The 19,816-nt window shown below is 35.5% G+C and overlaps 2 protein-coding genes across 2 annotated transcripts; both read left to right on the top strand.

Moving 5' to 3' along the window:
* The first annotated feature begins 107 nt into the window (after window positions 1-107).
* On the top strand, window positions 108-6,157 carry acadm (acyl-CoA dehydrogenase medium chain). The gene is made up of 12 exons (NM_213010.2): window positions 108-189; window positions 667-778; window positions 882-979; window positions 1,122-1,191; window positions 2,793-2,893; window positions 3,077-3,157; window positions 3,257-3,387; window positions 3,472-3,580; window positions 5,047-5,187; window positions 5,264-5,359; window positions 5,472-5,720; window positions 5,797-6,157. Exons 1-12 carry the CDS (start codon window positions 169-171, stop codon window positions 5,866-5,868), a joined length of 1,281 nt encoding a protein of 426 aa, NP_998175.2. The 5' UTR covers window positions 108-168; the 3' UTR covers window positions 5,869-6,157.
* Window positions 6,158-7,160: 1,003 nt separating this feature from the next.
* rabggtb (Rab geranylgeranyltransferase subunit beta) lies at window positions 7,161-13,102 on the top strand. The gene is given in 9 exon segments (NM_213112.2): window positions 7,161-7,221; window positions 7,461-7,568; window positions 7,652-7,849; window positions 7,956-8,061; window positions 8,893-8,945; window positions 9,051-9,161; window positions 10,399-10,524; window positions 11,996-12,145; window positions 12,311-13,102. Coding segments are annotated over 9 exon segments (996 nt in total). The 5' UTR covers window positions 7,161-7,218; the 3' UTR covers window positions 12,452-13,102.
* Window positions 13,103-19,816: the final 6,714 nt, after the last annotated feature.

The following is a 19,816-nucleotide window of genomic DNA, read 5'->3' as shown; positions in this document are numbered from 1 at the left end:
TTGTTTTTAATTGTTCTGATGCGTTATATAATAAAACTAGGCCAAAAGTCACTGGAGCGACGGTGCTTAAACACGTGATAAAAGGGAGGGCGATAATTGGTCGGTACTTCACGTCTTCTGCGGGGAGGCCAGTCTAAGGACATTGAAGGATCTGAGCTCTGGAACTAAATGACGATGCTTTTTAACAAGGTAAATACGCTTTTTCTAGTGGCATGTTTGCGGTCAGTATCTGTTTTTTTCATATGCATGTCGTCGAATGCACGACAAATATGAAATTTGGTATTGTTAAACCTGAAATATAGTTAGCTTAGTGCTAACATCAACGTTAGTTATATTAGCTGGTCTAACGTTACGCAGTTATAAACCATCACACCTTTGAACTGTGGTCGTTACCATTTCTAGATTGAGAGAAGTTAATAGTTTTCCCCCTCCTCGTAGTTTCACTTTTGTAAATGTCAACAAACAAACCCTAATCATGAATGCTTTATATAGTGTACGTTACATTTTTCATGTGACCAATAAAAAAAATTATAACATTCTGTTATATTGTTTACAGCTTATCTTGTGGATCCTTTAAATAATCTTTTGAAGACTTAAGGCACGTTATCAGAACTGTGGTCAGTCTTTAACATTGTGCATAATCTTTGTTTAATCATTGTGCAACAGGTTTTGAGGGCAGGTGTTCAAGCTGGACTCCGGTTTCAGGGTACCAGTGCTCAAGCTAGTGCCAAAGCAGCTACTGCCTCTTTGAAGGGAGGTAATGGAGGCTTCAGCTTTGGTATGTACTTCAACCTTTTTTCATTGTTTTTTTTTCTATTTCAATATATTAAGGCTAAATGTAAAGCATCCCATCCCAACATGCTATTGTACCAATTTAACAGAACTAACCGAGCAGCAGAAAGAGTTCCAGGAGGTGGCAAGAAAGTTTGCACGAGAGGAGATTGTTCCAGCTGCCCCATCATATGACAGAAGTGGCGAAGTAAGTAATATTATTCCACCATATATATATATATATATATATATATATATATATATATATATATATATATATATATAWTTTTTTTTTTTTTTTTTTTTTTTTGATCAATTAGATGTGTAATTTCAGATTTTTCTCTTTCCAGTATCCTTTCCCCCTTATTAAGAGAGCATGGGAGCTGGGTCTAATGAACGGACATATTCCAGAGGACTGTGGTAAGTATTTTAAAATCTGTTGCCAAAAAAACTACTACTCCAATTAGTGTGTACTCACCATGTCATTCCAAACTTGTATGGCTTACCTTCTCTAAAAGTTTCTTAATGCAAACAGAATTGTTTATAGCTTTCCAAGACAAGGTTATCAGTTACTGGTGCAAATCTTATTTGACTCCACTAACAGTTGGCTTTTTCTCTAATGATGATCCACTGATAGCTATTTCCATGCAATTATGCCATAAAGGCGGTGTAAAAGTATGATTAATGTAGTCCATATGGCTTGTTTTCTATCTCTGAAGCATTATGAAAGATTTGTTTAATGGTGTGGGTTGAAGTTTTAGTTGAAATGTAGCCTTCAAATCTCTTTATTATAGTTTTTAGGTGCTTTTAGTGTACCTTTTTAGTTGGTTGAACATATTAATGTATCCAGGATATTTACTTAAAATAAAAAGTCTTTGGTTTGGTGCAACAAAGGACAAATATCCCCTTATGTTGTGAATTGAGCTACTGTTTCTGATCCCAATACTTTGCTAGTTGGAAATTAGAGGTGTGAACCCACACTGCTCTCATGGTTTGGTTACGATTATCGTGCCATCGATTCGGTGCTTTCCATACAGTTTTATAATTTACTTTACAGCACAAGAATTCTTGTATTAAAATTTAGAATTTGTAAATTTATATATTTGTAATGCAGATATGTCCTTTTAATACAGTCAGATATATGAACTGTATCTTTAATTTTTCCCGCTCAATGAAAACACTGTTTTTGAATGTTTAAACAACTCAAATACATGCACAGAACACAGAATATGCATTTATAGCAAATAAACTAAAGTAAATAATATCCCGCTTGCTTTTTAAGCGTTGTCAGGTAAGTTTTTACATCCCTATGATTGGTCACGCAGTAAACGGAAAAGGCTGTGATTGGCTCTAACACGCTGGTGCTGTTCACCGATGAGTGACGCTGATAAACTGCAACGGCGATCACAGCTGATCTGTGGTGGGCGCGGTGGAGAAAACTTGCTCTGCAGACACTCATGTCTGGATCCACTGTAACAGCTGAGAGGAGAGGAAAGGTTACCTCATACCTTACCAGCAGGTCAAAGGTCCACAGTGAAAGAGGGGGAGAGAGAGGCAGAAATGGAGTTTACAGCTTTCATTTTCTCCATTGCAGTGGAATGGGGGCTTCTGGGTTTTGCTGTAACTTTAGTGTCAGTGAAACACTGTTCAGCAAACACACACACAGTAAATTGTGCAGAGTTTCAGTGTTTTTAATTACTTGCAGACTCCTCCCTTGTCATGCATATGAGTTAAATGATGTCAGTATGTAATAACCGGATAGGAACTAATGCTGAACTAATACCGAATTGTCTGCATTGTGGTGCACCAAAGAAACAATACACTTTTACACCCGTATTGGAAATATAATAAAGCTATTATAGTTTAAGCTTTTAAAAACTCTGTCTTTATGCTTGCAATGTCTTTGATACCAGCATTTATCAAGTGATGAATAACTCCGCTCTGTGTTTTTTTTTTTCAGTATGGATGTAAGAGTTATGATAATAATTTTAGAACATGTTGGATGTTGCGGTATATTTTAGGTGGAATGGGTCTGGGCATTTTTGATGCCTGTCTCATCACAGAAGAGCTGGCCTATGGTTGCACTGGGGTGCAGACAGCCATTGAGGCGAACTCTCTGGGGGTAAGTCTCTGGAGTTTAAAAATTGTATTTACAAGTAATAAATATTTGAAAACAATGGCAATTTGTAGTTAGGACTCGTAGCACATTGTATTTTTGTTATGTAGTGAACATGAGGAGGAGTTATGATTAGTCTAAAACAGTTACTGTGATTTTTAGAGGTGTTTATTTATTTTCTCCATGCAGCAAATGCCAGTCATCATCGCTGGTAATGATGCTCAGAGAAAGAAATATTTGGGCAGAATGACAGAGGAACCATTGATGTGTGTAAGTGTCAAATGTTCTAACCATCTCATGATTTCTGAAGTGTTCTCATAATGGTACTTGCACACTTTTTGTCATTAACATGGTACTGTGTGTGGACAGGCGTACTGTGTAACTGAGCCAGGAGCAGGCTCTGATGTGGCTGGAATAAAGACCCGGGCTGTTAAGAAAGGAGATGACTACGTGATCAATGGTCAGAAAATGTGGATCACTAATGGAGGAAAAGCAAACTGGTAGGAGAAGCATTTCAAATTCCTACAATGAATTCATAAATTTGTTTTAGGCCAAGTATAAACCCTTTTGTTTTGCATTTAAAGGTACTTCCTGCTGGCCCGCACAGATTCCGATCCCAAATGTCCTGCTAGCAAGGCTTTCACAGGCTTCATTGTAGATGCTGATACCCCAGGAGTCCAGCCTGGCAGAAAGGTAAAGGCTGGTGACAGTCGTATTTGTGTCCCAAACTGCTAAAAACACTATAAGGACATATTTCACAAAAAAGTGAAAATTTGATGTTTTTGCGTTATTTCGAGCAAATTCGTACTTCCGTTTTGAAACTAATTTTTGAAGCTTTTTATTATAATATTATTATTTTCTGAAAAATGCACATGTCCGTGTTTATCATTCTGTCGAATTTAACAGAAATAAGACACGTATATTCCATGTATTTAAAGGAGCAGTCAATGCATGCACTGAAAAATAGTCTATAAGCCCCTTTAAAACTTAAATAGGCTAACAATAACGGATATTAAAGATAAATAACTTTTTTTTTTTTTTTTGTGAAAGCAAGAGAGAATCATGCCGCAGTGCTGTTAAAGGAGTCTCAAATGATCAATGACCGCAACACGTTTAATTCCAGAACATTTGAGCTGGTTTCAGAGTTCTTTCATTTTCGTTTTCAGTTGTTTCATTTTTACAAATGGTTTTATTTAACATGTTTGTTAATACAATCCAGTTTTGCTATTTAGCCTATTTTTATGCAACAAAGTTGCAAACTAATTTGCTCTAAGATGTGGCTGTGCCCTCATGTGCAGCTCGTGCTTCAACACCTGCTGCTGCTGAGAGAGAGGGACAGACAGAGAGAGAGTGCAAGAGAGCAATCTAAGTAATTCATTTTTGTCCAAAAGTGTCGGTCAGGTGATGTTAATGTAAAAAGCTGAAGCTACAATATTATTTAAAGTTGATTTATTATTAATGAAGATGATTAAAATTAATAATACTATTCATTTTATTCAATAATGCAATTAAAACGTGTAATATGTCTACATTAGTGCAAAATGAGCTAAATATCGTCTTTAAAATCGTTATAGGTTTCATACTATCGTCTATCAGCACAACCCTAGCATCCGCTTTACGTTGTTGTGTCAGAATTCTTGCTTGTAAAATATAGCCATAATTTTAGAATGGTTAGTTTAAACCAATTTGATGAATGCGATCATTCGTGTTGATGAATCTGATGAAAAATCACTCGCTGGATGCGCTGTACTGCATGTATTGCCTGTGTGCGTTCTCTAAAGCAACAATAACAAGCCCCTGACATCGCAGATGGTGTCCGTGTCTGCAAGTTGTTTAGAATGACATTTTTGGAGATTGTGACCCAACGCATACCCATGTGTGCCTGTGATGCACCCCTTGATGCTTGCGTCCTTGTTGCAGCACAAGTGGCCCCGAAATTCATATGCTGATTCGGTCTGGTTCATACCGGTTCAAAAGGTACTGGTGCCGCAATGGCACTGGGTTTCGGTACACATAGCTACTTATTTTTGTCTTTTGGTGTCGTTTTATTAATAAATCCTGACTATAGGGTTTTGATGCCAAAAAAGTGTTTGCGCTGGTTTAAGCTGTCATTACCAGCTTTCGCTATTTTTGCTTATTTCCATTATTCTGTTTAACAGGAATTAAACATGGGCCAGAGATGCTCCGACACCAGGGGCATTACATTTGAGGATGTAGTGATCCCGAAGGAGAACGTTTTGATTGGAGAAGGAGCTGGCTTTAAGATTGCCATGGGTGCATTTGACAAGACCAGACCACCAGTAAGTGTTATTGCTTATAAAGTGCAGATGTCTGCTTCATCCCGCGTCTCATCAATAATCTTTTGATGTTTGTCAGGTGGCTGCAGGTGCTACAGGCCTTGCACAGAGAGCACTAGAAGAGGCCACAAAGTATGCTATGGAAAGGAAGACCTTTGGAAAGTTTATTGCAGAGGTAGAAGTCCTGTTTGTCTGTCTAGAGTAAATGGGTATACCACAAGGTTAATAAATAAACCTGCCTATTTTTGCAGTGTAATTGAGTAAGCCATGTTTGTTGCAATCTTTAGCACCAGGCAGTGTCTTTCCTTCTGGCTGAAATGGCCATGAAAGTGGAGCTTGCCAGGATGGCCTATCAGAGAGCAGCTTGGGAAGTGGATATGGGTCGCAGGAACACTTACTATGCTTCGATCGCCAAGGCCTTTGCTGGAGACATTGCCAACCAGTGTGCTTCTGATGCTGTCCAGATCTTTGGTGGAAACGGTTTCAATAGTGAATATCCTGTGGAGAAGCTGATGAGAGATGCTAAGATTTACCAGGTAAGCATGCATGAAGCTTGTTTATTTGAATTGGTAAAGGATGGCAAAATGTGACATGTCTTGTCTTGATTTACAGATTTATGAAGGAACTGCTCAAATCCAAAGGCTCATCATCTCCAGAGAGGTCCTTGGGAAATTCAAACAGTAAACCCTGGACAATCCATCCATGCTAGTGCAACACTTTGAGCATCTTTTTTACATGATTGTATGGTTGATCAACAGATCTCAGGATTGTGTTTCGCAGATTGTAAATTGCCTACAGAGAGATCCGGTTGCCTTGTCATATCAGCTTGCCTTGCCATATTTATGTTTGTTGAACAACTAAGTTGATCAAATGTTAAGCTGAACAAAGTAACATAGTTACACCGTTCTTCCTCAGATTCCTTTTGTAACAAATGACGTCCTTTTGAAAGTAAAAATAAATAACCTGCCTGAAATTCTGTCTTGGTTGAAATTCTGTAGCCCCTTTTTGTATTAGTTTAAAAAAAAATGCAAATTATGTTGTGTATTTTTTCCAAATATTTTGCTATAAAATATTGTTTTGGGAAACTTTTTTATTTAGACATATTTAAGATTTGAATACTAGCTATGTTTTTGGAGCAGGGAATTTCAAATTGGGCTCAAAACACAATAGACACATTTAATAGACTCACTGATATGAAAGAAAGAAAAACATAAAACTGGATTAAAATCCAACAATTTTAAATATAAATCAAGTATTTGATTTTAATATAATTCACCCCCAAAAAATCAATTCTGTCATTTATTCAACATTGACTTTTTCCCAACCTTTTTTTGTTCTGTTGAACAAAAAAAAAGATATACTGAAGAAAAGCACCTGGAGGAAACCCACGTTAACATGAGGAGAACACGCAAACTCCACATAGAAACGCCAACTGACTCAACCGAGACTCGACCCAGTGACAACCTTGCTGTGTGGCAATCATGCTACCCACTGCATCACCGCATCGCCTGATATCCATAGTATGGAAAACTAATTCTATGAAATTCAATGGTAACAGGTTTTCAACATTCTTCTTCTTTTTGTGTTTAACAAAACCAGTCTAACGGGCTTGGAACAAGTAAAGATGAGTAAAGTACTGTCATTTTGGTGTGAATTATTTATTAAAAAGGAATGACAAACAGATTATTCCAAGGTAACTATTGTATTAAATTTGTGTGAATAAATAAATAAATGTACTATTAGTGAAATGCATGCAATAATGCCTTAAATAATATTTTGGACCAAACATAACTAGTTTTCCACAATATAATCTTTATATCCACAATATGATATTTCTTCAAGAAATTATACATTTTGTCATGCTTTGTGTCAGACGTCAACAAATAAACGCTTGTACCATCGGTGTACTACCGTCCCAGTTAAATGCGTTGTGTACCTTACGGGCCCCCGTAGAAATGACGAGCGTGTGATGATGTAATATATGTGTGACGGCTGAAGTCAGCCTGTAGTCCGGTCTCTTGTTTCTCCTGCAGAATGGTACGTAAACACAATACTGTTTTGTAAACGTTTAATTGTTTAATTAATAGAAATAGCATTCGGTTATCTGCGATAATACAGAAAAGAGCTTCGCACATTAAAATGAGAATAAAGAAAGCAGCATAAAGCTGTCATGTCACCGCCCAGTCACTTCAGCAGTTTACTAGTCTGGACTAAAACAAATGGTTTATTTTTCGAGCTTAATGTCTAAAACTGATTGCAGCTACGTTGTTTTACAGGGGACCCAGGTGAAAGACGTGACCATTAAGCCTGATGCTCCTAACACTCTCTTCCTAGACAAGCATGCAGACTATATTGCAGCTTATGGTTCAAAGAAGGATGATTATGTAAGTTAATGGCTTAAAAAATAAATATATAAATAATAATAATAATATGTATTGCTGATTAATTCCCAATTATTTTGCTCTAGGAGTACACACTGTCAGAGTATCTGAGAATGAGTGGCATCTACTGGGGTCTTACCGTGATGGACCTGATGGGTCAACTGTCCCGAATGAACCGAGAGGAGATTATAGAGTTCATCAAATCCTGCCAGCACGACTGCGGAGGCATCAGCGCAAGCATCGGTCATGACCCTCATCTCCTTTACACTTTAAGTGCTATACAGGTGAGTGGGAAAACTGCTAAACCCGAAGGACAACCAACAATCATATTTGATAAATGACTGTAGAAAATCCATCCATTGAAAATAAAACATGTTTTTTTCTCTTTAGATTCTGTCCTTGTATGATAGTGTTAATGCCATTGATGTGGATAAAGTGGTGGAATATGTTAAAGGACTGCAGCAAGAGGATGGCTCGTTTGCAGGGGACAAATGGGGTATTTAAATAGTTTTTTAATCAGTCTTTGTGTGAAAAAAAAAGTTATAATTTTAGTAAGGCTGCAAAATATATTATTTCAACATCGTTATGTGCAAATGTGAAAGTCACATTGCAGAATATATGTTTTACTGACAATTCTAGCTTACCCAATTCACCTGTACCCTGTCTTTGGACTTGTGGGGGAAACTGGAGCATCCGGAGGAAACCCACGCAAACACAGGGAGAACATGCAAACTCCACACAGAAGTGCCAACTGACCCAAGCAGCCGGCAACTTTGTTGCTGTGAAGCAGTTGTGCTACCCATTATGCCATTGTGCTGCACCTTCTTTAAACATATTTTTAAAAATGGTGATTTATGTTTTAATATGGAAATTATTCATAAAATTACTTTGCCTTTTCAGTAATATTTATTTTTATATGTATTGTAATAAAAAAAGGAGTTGCATCATAAAATGTCTTTTCTGTACCGTATAAAGTACAATTTTTACAAAGGTACAAAACTGTTCCTCAAGGAACATTATTTATACCAACGTGCACCTTTTTTCTGAGAGTGTAGACTCTCCAGAAAATCATAAATCAGTTTATTTCATTTGTATCTTTGTTTTATTTGAGTAATTTATGCTTTGAATTTGTTTATTATTTTTAATGCAGATTCACTCCCCTACAAAATCATTACAATCAATGTAAAATTATGAGTTCTTTTCTTATAGAGTTATCTTGTTAACTTCTATTTATATCGCAGAACTTCAAAATATTGCAAAGCCAGTTTTATTTCAATGTCATGCCCTAATTATTAGTGATTTTTTTTCCTTTTCTATTCTTTAATAGGTGAAATAGATACACGTTTTTCCTTTTGTGCAGTTGCAACTTTAGCACTACTGGTATGAATTACTTTATTTCCAAATATTTCATCTCAATACCTTTTAATAATGTTTCTTGGAATCTTTCTAGATTTTATGCTTCTAACAAGACAAATTTCTGTGTAGGGCAAACTGGATGTGATCAACGTAGACAAGGCCGTAGAGTTTGTGATGTCCTGTATGAACTTTGACGGTGGGTTTGGTTGCAGGCCTGGTTCAGAGTCTCATGCTGGTCAGGTGAGATATTTGAGCTGTGTTGTGCCCTTATTTGGTATATTTGGGATGCCCTGCAGTGCCAGAAATAAACCTTTCTATTAAGTAGCGATGTTTGTCAGCATGAATTATTTTAAAGATAATTTTGTTAACCGTATATAGGCAATTAAAAAAAAAATTACATGTTAATTATCTGATTTCATGTTTTTATAGCTTTTTAATAAAGCACTTTAATACACTTGAATGAAACCAAGTACTTCAAATAACTTGTTAATCTGTTACCAATAAAAACAAAAGGTTTTAGAAAGGGAAGTTAAATTATACATGTAAAAGAAGTAAATACAGAATGTGCAGTATTATGACCAAAAGCTTTATTGTTGATTATTGAAATGATGGTTATTAATAGTGAATATTATAATGCATAAAAAAACATTTTTGTTTTTAGGAAGAAAGCATTTTAAATTCTGTCTATAGACAAAACCTGTTGGTCTATGTAATGAATCTAGCATAGAATAGTTTTAAATTTATTTATGTTTTAAAAAAACCACAACAACATTATTATAACAAAGATATAACTAATTCCTTACTTAGATTACTTGCTGGAAGGGCATCCGCTGCATAAAAAATGTGCAGGATAAGTTAGCGGTTCATTCCACTGGGGCAACCCTGGATTAATAAAGGGACTATGCTGAAAAGAAAATGAATGAATGATTGCTTTAAAACATTAATTACAACGTTAACATTTAAAACATTACCCACAATATTAAACATTATTTACAAAATACTTTAAAAAACAAAACTTTTCAGCTGTTTCTAGTCTAACACCATTGATTGACTAATACATTCTTAAGCTTAACAGAAGCATGTGTGGAATACTCAACACTGCAAAAAAATACTTTAACAAAGCTAAATATATTGTAGCGACGACTATACACTTTTCATAAATTATCTTGTCTCTTTAATCTGTTTGTTCACTTATCCTGTTAGGTTCCAAACATGTTTGTCATTTATACAATATTTCTGCTTTTGTAGAACTGCGAATCAGTTGTACTAATTTTAAATAGATGAACTTCACTGTTATCTGAACTGAACTGACTTGAGCTAAATAATGACACTGTTGCCATTTAAAGCTGAATCTCAGTTGTTTCCGTAATTGATTCTATTATTTTCCTGGTTGTCCTTGTTCATCTGCTTACATGTCCTTATTGTATAGCTATAGAAATAAAGATGACTTGATTTGAGTGTCTCGTTGTGTTTCTAGATTTACTGCTGCACAGGTTTCTTGTCTGTCACTGGGCAGCTTCATCAAGTCAATGCAGATCTGTTGGGCTGGTGGCTCTGTGAAAGACAGCTGCCATCAGGAGGACTGAATGGGAGGCCAGAGAAGGTAAGATCATGTGTAGAATTGATAAAAATGAATTGTATCACAAATAAAATGATTTTCTAAAACATTTCACTTTATTTTGATGGTCCATTTGAGTATTAGTAGACTGTGTGCTTAATATCTGTTGATACTGCTCCTTCAACAGACATTTAACCGAATTTAACAATCTTTGCAGTAGATTTCAACTTGCACTTACCCTAACCCTCACCCCAATTCTAACAGTCTACTTATAATCTAATGAGAATTAGTTGGCATGTAACTAATGTAACTTAAATTCAACAAACGCACCATTAAAATAAAGTGTGACCCAATATTTTTCTTGATGCTACTTTATCAAATAATATAATTGCATCCCAGGTATATTTTCTGGATCAAAATTCTAGAACAAAATTTATTATACTAATATTGTATACTAAAATAAAAAGTATTACTAAAATAATTGTATTACTAAAATAAAAAGTCAAAATGCGGGTAAAGCAGTGTTCCATCAATATTCAGTGTAGCATAGTTATATGTATGAAAATTAACTAAAATATTCAGAAATCCTGAACGGTGCTTATTATATAGCAAGAAGTAAAAGAAAAAAAACAACAATCATACGGAATTGCATTTAAAGTTTTAAAACGTCTTGCTGATAAATGGATAAAACCTAGTGTTTTAAAGCATAGTGGAAAAGTATTAAGACTTATAATTAGCATCAAAGTATTTAGGGATTCCACTGTGCTCCTTAAAGTGTCTTTTAATATATCATTACAAGATCTAAGTATTCCTAAAAAGTGAACGGTGACTGACATTTAATGTTTAGTCTGCTGTACATCATAGAAAAAAAGAAGAAAAAAAAAACAGTTAAACAGGACACATTGTAATATTCCTCTTGTGCATATTATGTATAATAAATACAGTTAAAGTCAGAATTATTAGCCCCCATTTGAATGTTTTTTTCTTTATTAAATATTTCCCAAATTATGTTTAACGGAGCAAGGAATTTTCACTGTATGTCTCACAATATTTTTTTTCTTCTAGAGAAAGTCTTATTTGTTTTATTTTTCGGCTAAAATAAAAGCAGTTTTAATTTTTAAAAAAATCATTTTAAAGTCAAAATTATTAGCCCCTTTGAGCTATATATTTTTAGATAGTCTACGGACAAAGCATCGTTATACAATAACTTGCCTAATTACCCTAACCTAATTAACCTTGTTAACTCTTTAAATATCACTTCAAGCTGTATAGAAGTGTCGTGAAAAATATCTAATAAAATATCATTTACTGTCATCATGGCAACGATAAAATAAACCAATTATTAGAAATGAGTTATTAAAACTATTATGTTCAGAAATGTTGAAACAATCTTCTCTCAATTGAACTGAAATTGGGGAAAAATAATTCAAGGGGGTGAATAATTCACGGGGGCTAATAATTCTGACTCCAACTGTAGATCAAAAACACATGTAAACCTTTTTTTCCCTGATTTCAGCTGCCTGATGTCTGCTATTCCTGGTGGGTTCTTGCCTCATTGAAAATCATTGGCAGAATTCACTGGATTGACAAAGCAAAACTGCGCAATTTTATTCTTGCCTGCCAGGATGAAGAGACCGGAGGCTTTGCTGACAGGCCTGGAGACATGGTAAGTTCTTGCCGGAGTTTGTTGCAAAAAAAGAAAAAAGCGTGCCTCTGCAAAGATTTCACTCATTTATTTTCACATGGACTTAACTTATTTCAAAACATCTTATCAGTCTCTGCAGTTCATTCTTACCAGTATTATCCATTCGTCTTTTTCCTTTCCTTCAAGGTGGATCCTTTCCACACTCTGTTTGGTGTAGCCGGTCTGTCTCTGCTTGGAGATGAGCAGATCAAGCCAGTGAACCCTGTGTTTTGCATGCCTGAGGATGTGCTTCAGAGGATTGGCCTCCAACCAGACTTACTGAGCTGAGCTTAAATTTTCAGCATGACCATTTCCCGCTTCTCCTTATACTGCACCACCAGCCCCGATTTAAAACGGGCAAACCAGCAAACCGTGAAAAAGCTGTCACCTTCAACTCCCCATCGGCACACCGTTTAGAGGGACCAAGGACTTTAGAAACACTCTTAACATGGTGTGCTTTTGTTCATCTAAATTACAGGACTTGCTTCTGTTAGTGGGCTTGCTTTCTTTAAAGAGGCTGTTCAAAGGGGTAATTCTGGTATTTACAGCTTGCACTGTGTATCATAACCTTTATTTAAATGACTTTTTGGTGTCAACCAAGAGCGTTTAGTCGATGAGGAGAGAAGTGACAAACTCATCTCTGATGGCTTTTCAAAAGTGAGACTAATACATGTTGCGTTACACTTTAACGTATGCATAAGATTAATTTTATGTCGAATTTCTTTCACTGTAGTCTGTTCACATCGATCGTGGAGGTTTTGTTGGTCTGTGGTATTCACAAAAAGTACTGTGCAGCCATTTTAAAAGCCATATTTGCTTTGGAACGGTTTTATTTTTAGGGTTTAGGAGGCACTTTTGCTGTAAGAATTCTGAATAATTCTCTCATTATGGCATTTATACCACCTGTTGTGTGCGATGGAATAAATGTGTCGTTAATGTAAAAATTTCAAGCGATTTTTGCTGCACTTGTGTAATTCAGATCATTCATTGTCAGGTGTTAATCTGTTGACGTTCCTCCATCAAATGAAGTGTTCGTCACCCATAGAGCTTTGACACTGATTGTGATGGGATTGCGATGGCCTGCTGTTGCATGATGTTCTTCACATCTAGGTTAGAGATACTTGTATCAAATATGTTCACTGTCACTGGTTTTTGTTAAGTATGTCTGTTCAAGTCAGCCAATCATGTGGCAGCAACTGTTTGTTTAGACGTCATCAGAATGAAGACAGGATTGAACTGAATTGCTTGTCTGTGTGTTTCAGAAAATGCTGATCTACTAGGATTTTCATTCAACAATCATCTCTATGGTTTAGAGAGGAATGTTGTAGATGAGAAAATATCCAGTGAGTGGCTATCAAATGCCTTGTTGATGCTAGGGTAAGAGACGACCCACACTGGTTTGAGCTTGAAGAAGGACAACAGTAACTCAAATTATCAGTCGATACAACTGAGGTCTGCAGAATGAGAGCTCATCTTTGAATTCACATGTCTAACCTTAAAGCAGATGAGGTAAAGCGGCAGAAGAAGTGCAACCGGTGACACTTGCCAAATAAAAAGAGCTTAAACAAATAAAAAGAAATTAAACTAAGATTAATTGAAATGGTCTAGACAAAAATAGTCAGCAAAAAACTGGAAAAAGCTTTCCCGGTTTGATGAGCCTATGCGCCTATAAAAGGCAAGGTCAGAATTTGGTGTAAACAGCAGCAGATGGAACATCTTGTCTTGTATCAGTAGTTCAGGCTGGATGTGAAGGTGTTTTGCTGCAAGGGATATTTTCTTGGCACACTTAGATTGTATATAATATCTAAAATAACATTGAATTAATTACCAACTGTATAGTTAGGGGTGGGGAATATAGAGTGTACACGAGGTGATATTAGCATCGTACTTCTAAGATGACAGTAATATTATTAGACATAATTATTAGTAATGAATTACTTTCTATTGATGAATACGAGATACAACTATTTGGAATCAGAGGGTTAAAAAAATCTACTGAGAAATTTTTAATTGTCAAAATGAAGTGCTTTGCAATGCACATGACTAATAAAAAATTAGGTTTTGATAAACTTACCAAAATAAAATTACAAACTAACAAAATATTTACAAACACCTATTTTGCCCCTTTTACAAGATGTAAGATAAGCTTTTGGTGTCTCCAGAATGTGTCTGTAAAATTTCAGTACCAAATACCCATCAGATTATTTATTATACAATGTAGAATCTGACTACACTGTAACTGTTTTTGTAGCATGTGGCTTTAAATCCAAATGAGCTGCTTCTCCCCGCCCACCACTTCCACGTGCATATCTGCTTCTCATCATGCGTTATGTCAGATAAACAGCAGTCAGTAATAGAGACAGACATGGATGAAGCTGAAATAAGGTCACTGGTCAAAAATACCATGTAAGTTTATCTGATGTATTTGGTGTGGAGTTTATTCAAGCCTTTCTAAAACGATGGGTCACAAACAAATGCCATTTTTCAGAACACACACACATTTATGCGCGTTTGCTGACACCATGCGGCCGTGGTGATTATATCGGTTTAAGAATTACATAGCGATTTTACTCTCTTCATTACAAGCATGCTGTTTTAAAAGCATTTTAAACTTATCAAATTCATTATTGAGGTGCACCTGATCACAGAGAGTTGTAACATATGTTTTAATCTAATTTCTTTTTGCAAAAAATGTTCTGTGGACGTGTGTATACATGTTATTATGGATACATGACACCTTTAAATCAATTCGGTTGGCGGGAAAAACCGCACCCCTACGTCATGTTGTGGTGTGTATCAAAATCACTGGGATTCTATTTTAAACGTCAGGACATTTTAAAAAAGAGACTTGTGTTTCTTTCACTCCAATATGACTGGACAGACCATACACACAGTTCTGTCCAAACAGCTTCCAAAAGTTGATTTTCATCATAGGTGCCCTTCATTGGTACTAAACATTTTTATGATTTTTGGCATAGAAGAAAAATTGGTAACAATTTCCAATAGTTGTATTAGTTAATGTTAGTTAATGTATTTGCTAACATGAATAAACATTGAACATTACATTTATCAGAGTATTTGTTCATGTTAGTTATTGATAATACAGTAATTCGTATTAGTTCATGTTAACCCACAGTGCGTTAAATAATGGTAATAAGCATGAAATTGTAATTTAATAAATAATCAGTAAATGTTGACCTCTGAATAATAAATGCTGTACAAATAACTAGTTTATAGTTAGTTCATGTTAGTAAATAAGTAAACTAACATTAACTACTGAAACCTTATTCTACTGTAAAATGTAACATGTTGACCCATACATTTTGGCTATTGCTAATAAATCTTGGCTGTCACAATATATGATCTTTTCCCAACTTTAACTTATGCAAGCATAGATGTATCAATATATTAGTATTGCCTTGGAAAATATCCCAATACTATGCTGTATTGATATTTTTTCTCAATCTTAGCCTATGAATATTGCCATATAAGGTTTTGTTTACAAAATTTCAATGCAAAATATGCATTTTACATGGCGCTTTTAAATTTGTATTCATCTCCTAAGGGGGATAAAAGCGGTAAAACTTTCAAGTACACGAGCATGAGTTGGAGAAGTGAAGAGGTAATCAATTCAGAGTGTGTGAATTGATGAGGAGAGCCGCAGTGATCTCCAGACCCCTGACAGATCAGCAGAAACAAACACGAGGGTTGTTAGGATACGCCGCTGAAACCCCACTGGCTCTCATTACCAACCTGTTCAGAGTGTGAGAGTAGATGTGCCACATGTCACCACTGTCTCCTGGTACTTATGTTGCTGTTATGAGCCCCTCACACATGCACAAACACAACCATTTACAGGTAAAGCTGCTGTTGCTTGGTCAATGTTGCTGATTTGAGACCCAAAAGACGGAGTTTTGCAAGATGGCAAAAAAAAAAGTCAATATCAGTGAAGTTTTTTGATTATGGCCAGGTATATTCATACCATTTGATCTTACTGACATCAGTGCAGTTTTTCAAGTTATTATTTGTAAATTCCATTGAGTATCTTACAGACAATCAACAGATTTTGCCTCAGTGCCTCATGTGACATTATACATAATACACTACCAGACAAGTTTTGTTGTTGATCTCAGTTGTAAGAGCAACAAATAATAACTTGACTTCTAGTTGATCACTGGAAAAAGAGCAGAAGGTAGATTTTTTTCCCCCACATGAATCATCTATTAAACTGCATTCCAATCGTCACAAATATTACAGAAGACCTACTGGAACGTGCATAGACCCAAGATTCAGACAGAAATCAGTCAAATTTGGTGAAGAAAACATCATGGTTTGGGGTTACTTTCAGTATGGAGGCGTGCAAGAGATCTGCAGAGTGGATGGCAACATCAACAACCTGAGGTATCAAGACATTTGTGCTGCCTATTACATTACAAATGCAAATTCTTCAGCAGGATAGCACTCCTTATTATACTTCACCCTCCACATCAAAGTTCCTGAAAGCAAAGAAGGTAAAAGTGATCCAAACCAATCAACTAGAAGTCAAGTTGTTATTTGTTGTTCCTAAAACTTGGATAGGCCACAAGACTTTTGTCAAGTAGTTTAGTGATTTTTTTAAAGTGCCCAGCTAGCAATTTTTGTTTCATAGAATGATTTCTTTATGTAAATAGAGTATTTCTTCTAGGTTAGGAGATTGTTCCTGAAACCTTCACATGTTATTTTTAAGTTGTGATGAAAAAAAAACATCCCTGCAAAGTTCTTGGCAGGTTTATTTTTGGTTACCAAATAGAACCTACAGAACTTTCCCTGAATGTTTTTATGTTGTTCCACCCCCTATTTTGTAAGGAGTAAAATCTGCATTTTAGGTTCAATGGGCAAAAAACATTCATTTTCTGTTACAAACAGAACTTTTTTTAATTATTATTAAATGCAGATTTAAAATGCTAACCACAAATTCAATTCAATTCATCTTTGTTTCTTTAGCGCTTTTACAATGTAGATTGTGTCAAAGCAGCTTCACATAGAAGATCATTGTAAATTGAAACATTGTAGTTCAGTTTTCAGAGTTTAAGTTTAGTTCAGTTTAGCTCAGTTCAGTGTGGTTTAATAATCACTACTGAGAGTCCAAACACTGAAGAGCAATCCATCGATGCGCAGCTCTACAGATCCCGAACCATGCAAGCCAGTGGCGACAGCAGCGAGGAAAAAACTTCTCCAATTGGCGCAAATGAACCATGGTTTTGCTGCATTGACCATAGTTTAATGGGGTTATACAGTACAAATGGTAATCAATACCCCGTTAGTGAGCATATGCAGGCTGAAATATCAACATTTTATTTTTCCACTATAATTTTAATATTGAAATCAATTAAAACGGTTGCAATAGAAATTTCTGGCAGATTATCTTTAATATCCACAGTTATAATCAGTCCACAGTGCTGTAACAGATGCATTAACAAGGTACTGTGATGGAAAATTTGAATGACCAGCTGTTTTGTTTAGTAGAATGCAGAGAGAAGCAGAATGTACTGCCAAGGCTCCTTTTTTCATAAAACAGAGATGTATCTTTCCCTGGAGTTTGGCACAAAATTGATTGTACATGCACTATGGGGTATAAAACTATATAACTGACAGATGAGAAGACTGAGACACGTTCTCTTACACACTCTTCTCTCTCTCTCTCTCTCTCTCTCTCTCTCTCTCTCTCTCTCTCTCTTTCTCTCTCTCTCTCTCTCTCTCTGTGTTTGTGTGTAACAGAGGTCATTTTGCAGGATTGAAAGTAATTTTTGCTTTGCTCTTACCCTAGATTAGTTTTTTTTTTTTGTTCATATGAGAATCAGAATAAACCCTTTTAATACACTACCAATCATATTTTTACTTTGCTGCTTTGGTGTGTGCATTAAAAGCATTGGTTGCACCTCGGTTTGCATCTGAACATGGTCTGCAGCCAATCTTTAGTCATATAATGGTCAATTTGACGGCCTAACTGCAAGTAGATCGCTGATTCAAGTCCCAGCTGGGCCAGATGGTATTTCTGTGTGGAGTTTGCATGTTCTCCTCGTGTTTGTGTGGGTTTCCTCCAGGTGCTCTGGTTTCCCCTACAGTCCAAAGACATGTGGTATAGGTAATTTGGATGAACTAAATTGGCTGTTGTATATTAGCTGTAGTGTTTGCGTGTGTGTGAATGAGTGTTTGGGTGTTTGCCAGTGCTGGATTGTGGATGGAAGGGGATCCACTGCGTAAAACATATGCTGGATAAGTTGGCGGTTCATTCCGCTGTGGCGACCCCTAATAAATAAGGAACTAAGCAGAGGGAAAATTAATGAATGATCAATTTTAGTTCAACAGCAGACGGGGCCCTCTAGGGGGCCTCAGCAAGCTTCCAGAGGGGCCACAAAAGCTTTAGAAACATTAGTGAAGTTGTTTTTATCAGTTGCTTTGGCACATTTCTCAGAGCGCAGTCCAAAACACCACAGCATTAAAACAATTTATATTTATTTATTTATTTATTTATTTTTAACAAATTGTCAGTCCTTTAGTACAATTACACAAGCGATTTTCTACATTTGCCTACTGGTTTGCAGATGATAAAAATTATGTTAAATGTACCTTAAATGTAAAAATTAATGTACCTAAATAGAAAAATCCTAATTAGGACAATAATTGAATTATTGTCCTAACCAATTAGTTACTTAATTACTAAAATGACTAATGACTAAAAATACAGATTACTTTAAACACACAATGTTAAATTGACATTATATTGTGTTTATATTTGAGAACCAGAAGTAAATATCAGCTTAGATACATAAAAATATCTATAAATTATTCACAGATATTTTCTTTTATTGATGCTTTCAAATTGCATCATGGGACCTTGATTTTTTGCTTCGTCATCTATTGATGCTAAAAATATATTAAAATATTTGGTCACACTTTATTTTGATGGTCTGTTTGTTGAATTTAAGTTACATTGCATCTACATGCCAACTAATTCTCATTAGATTATTAGTAGACTGTTAGGTTAGGGTTAGTGTAAGTTGACGTGTACTTGCAGTTTCTTAGCAGTATCAACAGTTATTAAGCAGACAGTCTACTAATGCTCAAATGACCCATCAAAACAAAGTGGTACCAATATTTTTTTCTGGCACCTCCTTGTAGCATAATTTAAATGATCATTAAATCATAATTTAAAGCTTTGTTTAACTGTTCAATGCACCATAATGTAATTCATTCATGTAAGTGTAAATGCAAACAACCCTCAATTAATTTACTTTATTTATAGTAAAATGTCTTTACATTTTCTCGCACAAAGTGAAAAATGTGGAGATCCACTGATTTGACAAGGTGACAAGGACATAAGCAAGCATTTCAAATGAAATAACCTTGATTAGCTAATGTTTACTCACTTGATTGTTTAGCTTGCTTTATTTTACATGAGATTTACTTGATTACTTTTAATAAGATAAGAAATAATCTGTTTAGACTGGCTTTATATTTATTTTGAACCATGCTCTAAAGACATTTTGTTCATCCGCTGTAAAAACCCTTCACAAAAGTCCAATCCTGGCATCTTGTGCATAAATAGTGACATATTTTCAACAAAATTTAAGCAAAACATTCCATAAGTCACATGGGAAAACATCCCAATAA

This window comes from Danio rerio, chromosome 2, assembly GCF_049306965.1.
Source record: "Danio rerio strain Tuebingen ecotype United States chromosome 2, GRCz12tu, whole genome shotgun sequence".
Lineage (NCBI taxonomy): Eukaryota > Metazoa > Chordata > Actinopteri > Cypriniformes > Danionidae > Danio > Danio rerio.
This window is presented reverse-complemented; position numbering and strand designations above follow the sequence as displayed.

Bases quoted from the DNA above. Each gene is read 5' to 3' on its own strand.
- acadm (NM_213010.2), top strand. From the start codon at position 169: ATGACGATGCTTTTTAACAAG. The intron at 3,581-5,046 runs GTAAAGGCTGGT...TCTGTTTAACAG, and splicing joins GAGTCCAGCCTGGCAGAAAG to GAATTAAACATGGGCCAGAG. The intron at 5,360-5,471 runs GTAGAAGTCCTG...TGCAATCTTTAG, and splicing joins TTGGAAAGTTTATTGCAGAG to CACCAGGCAGTGTCTTTCCT.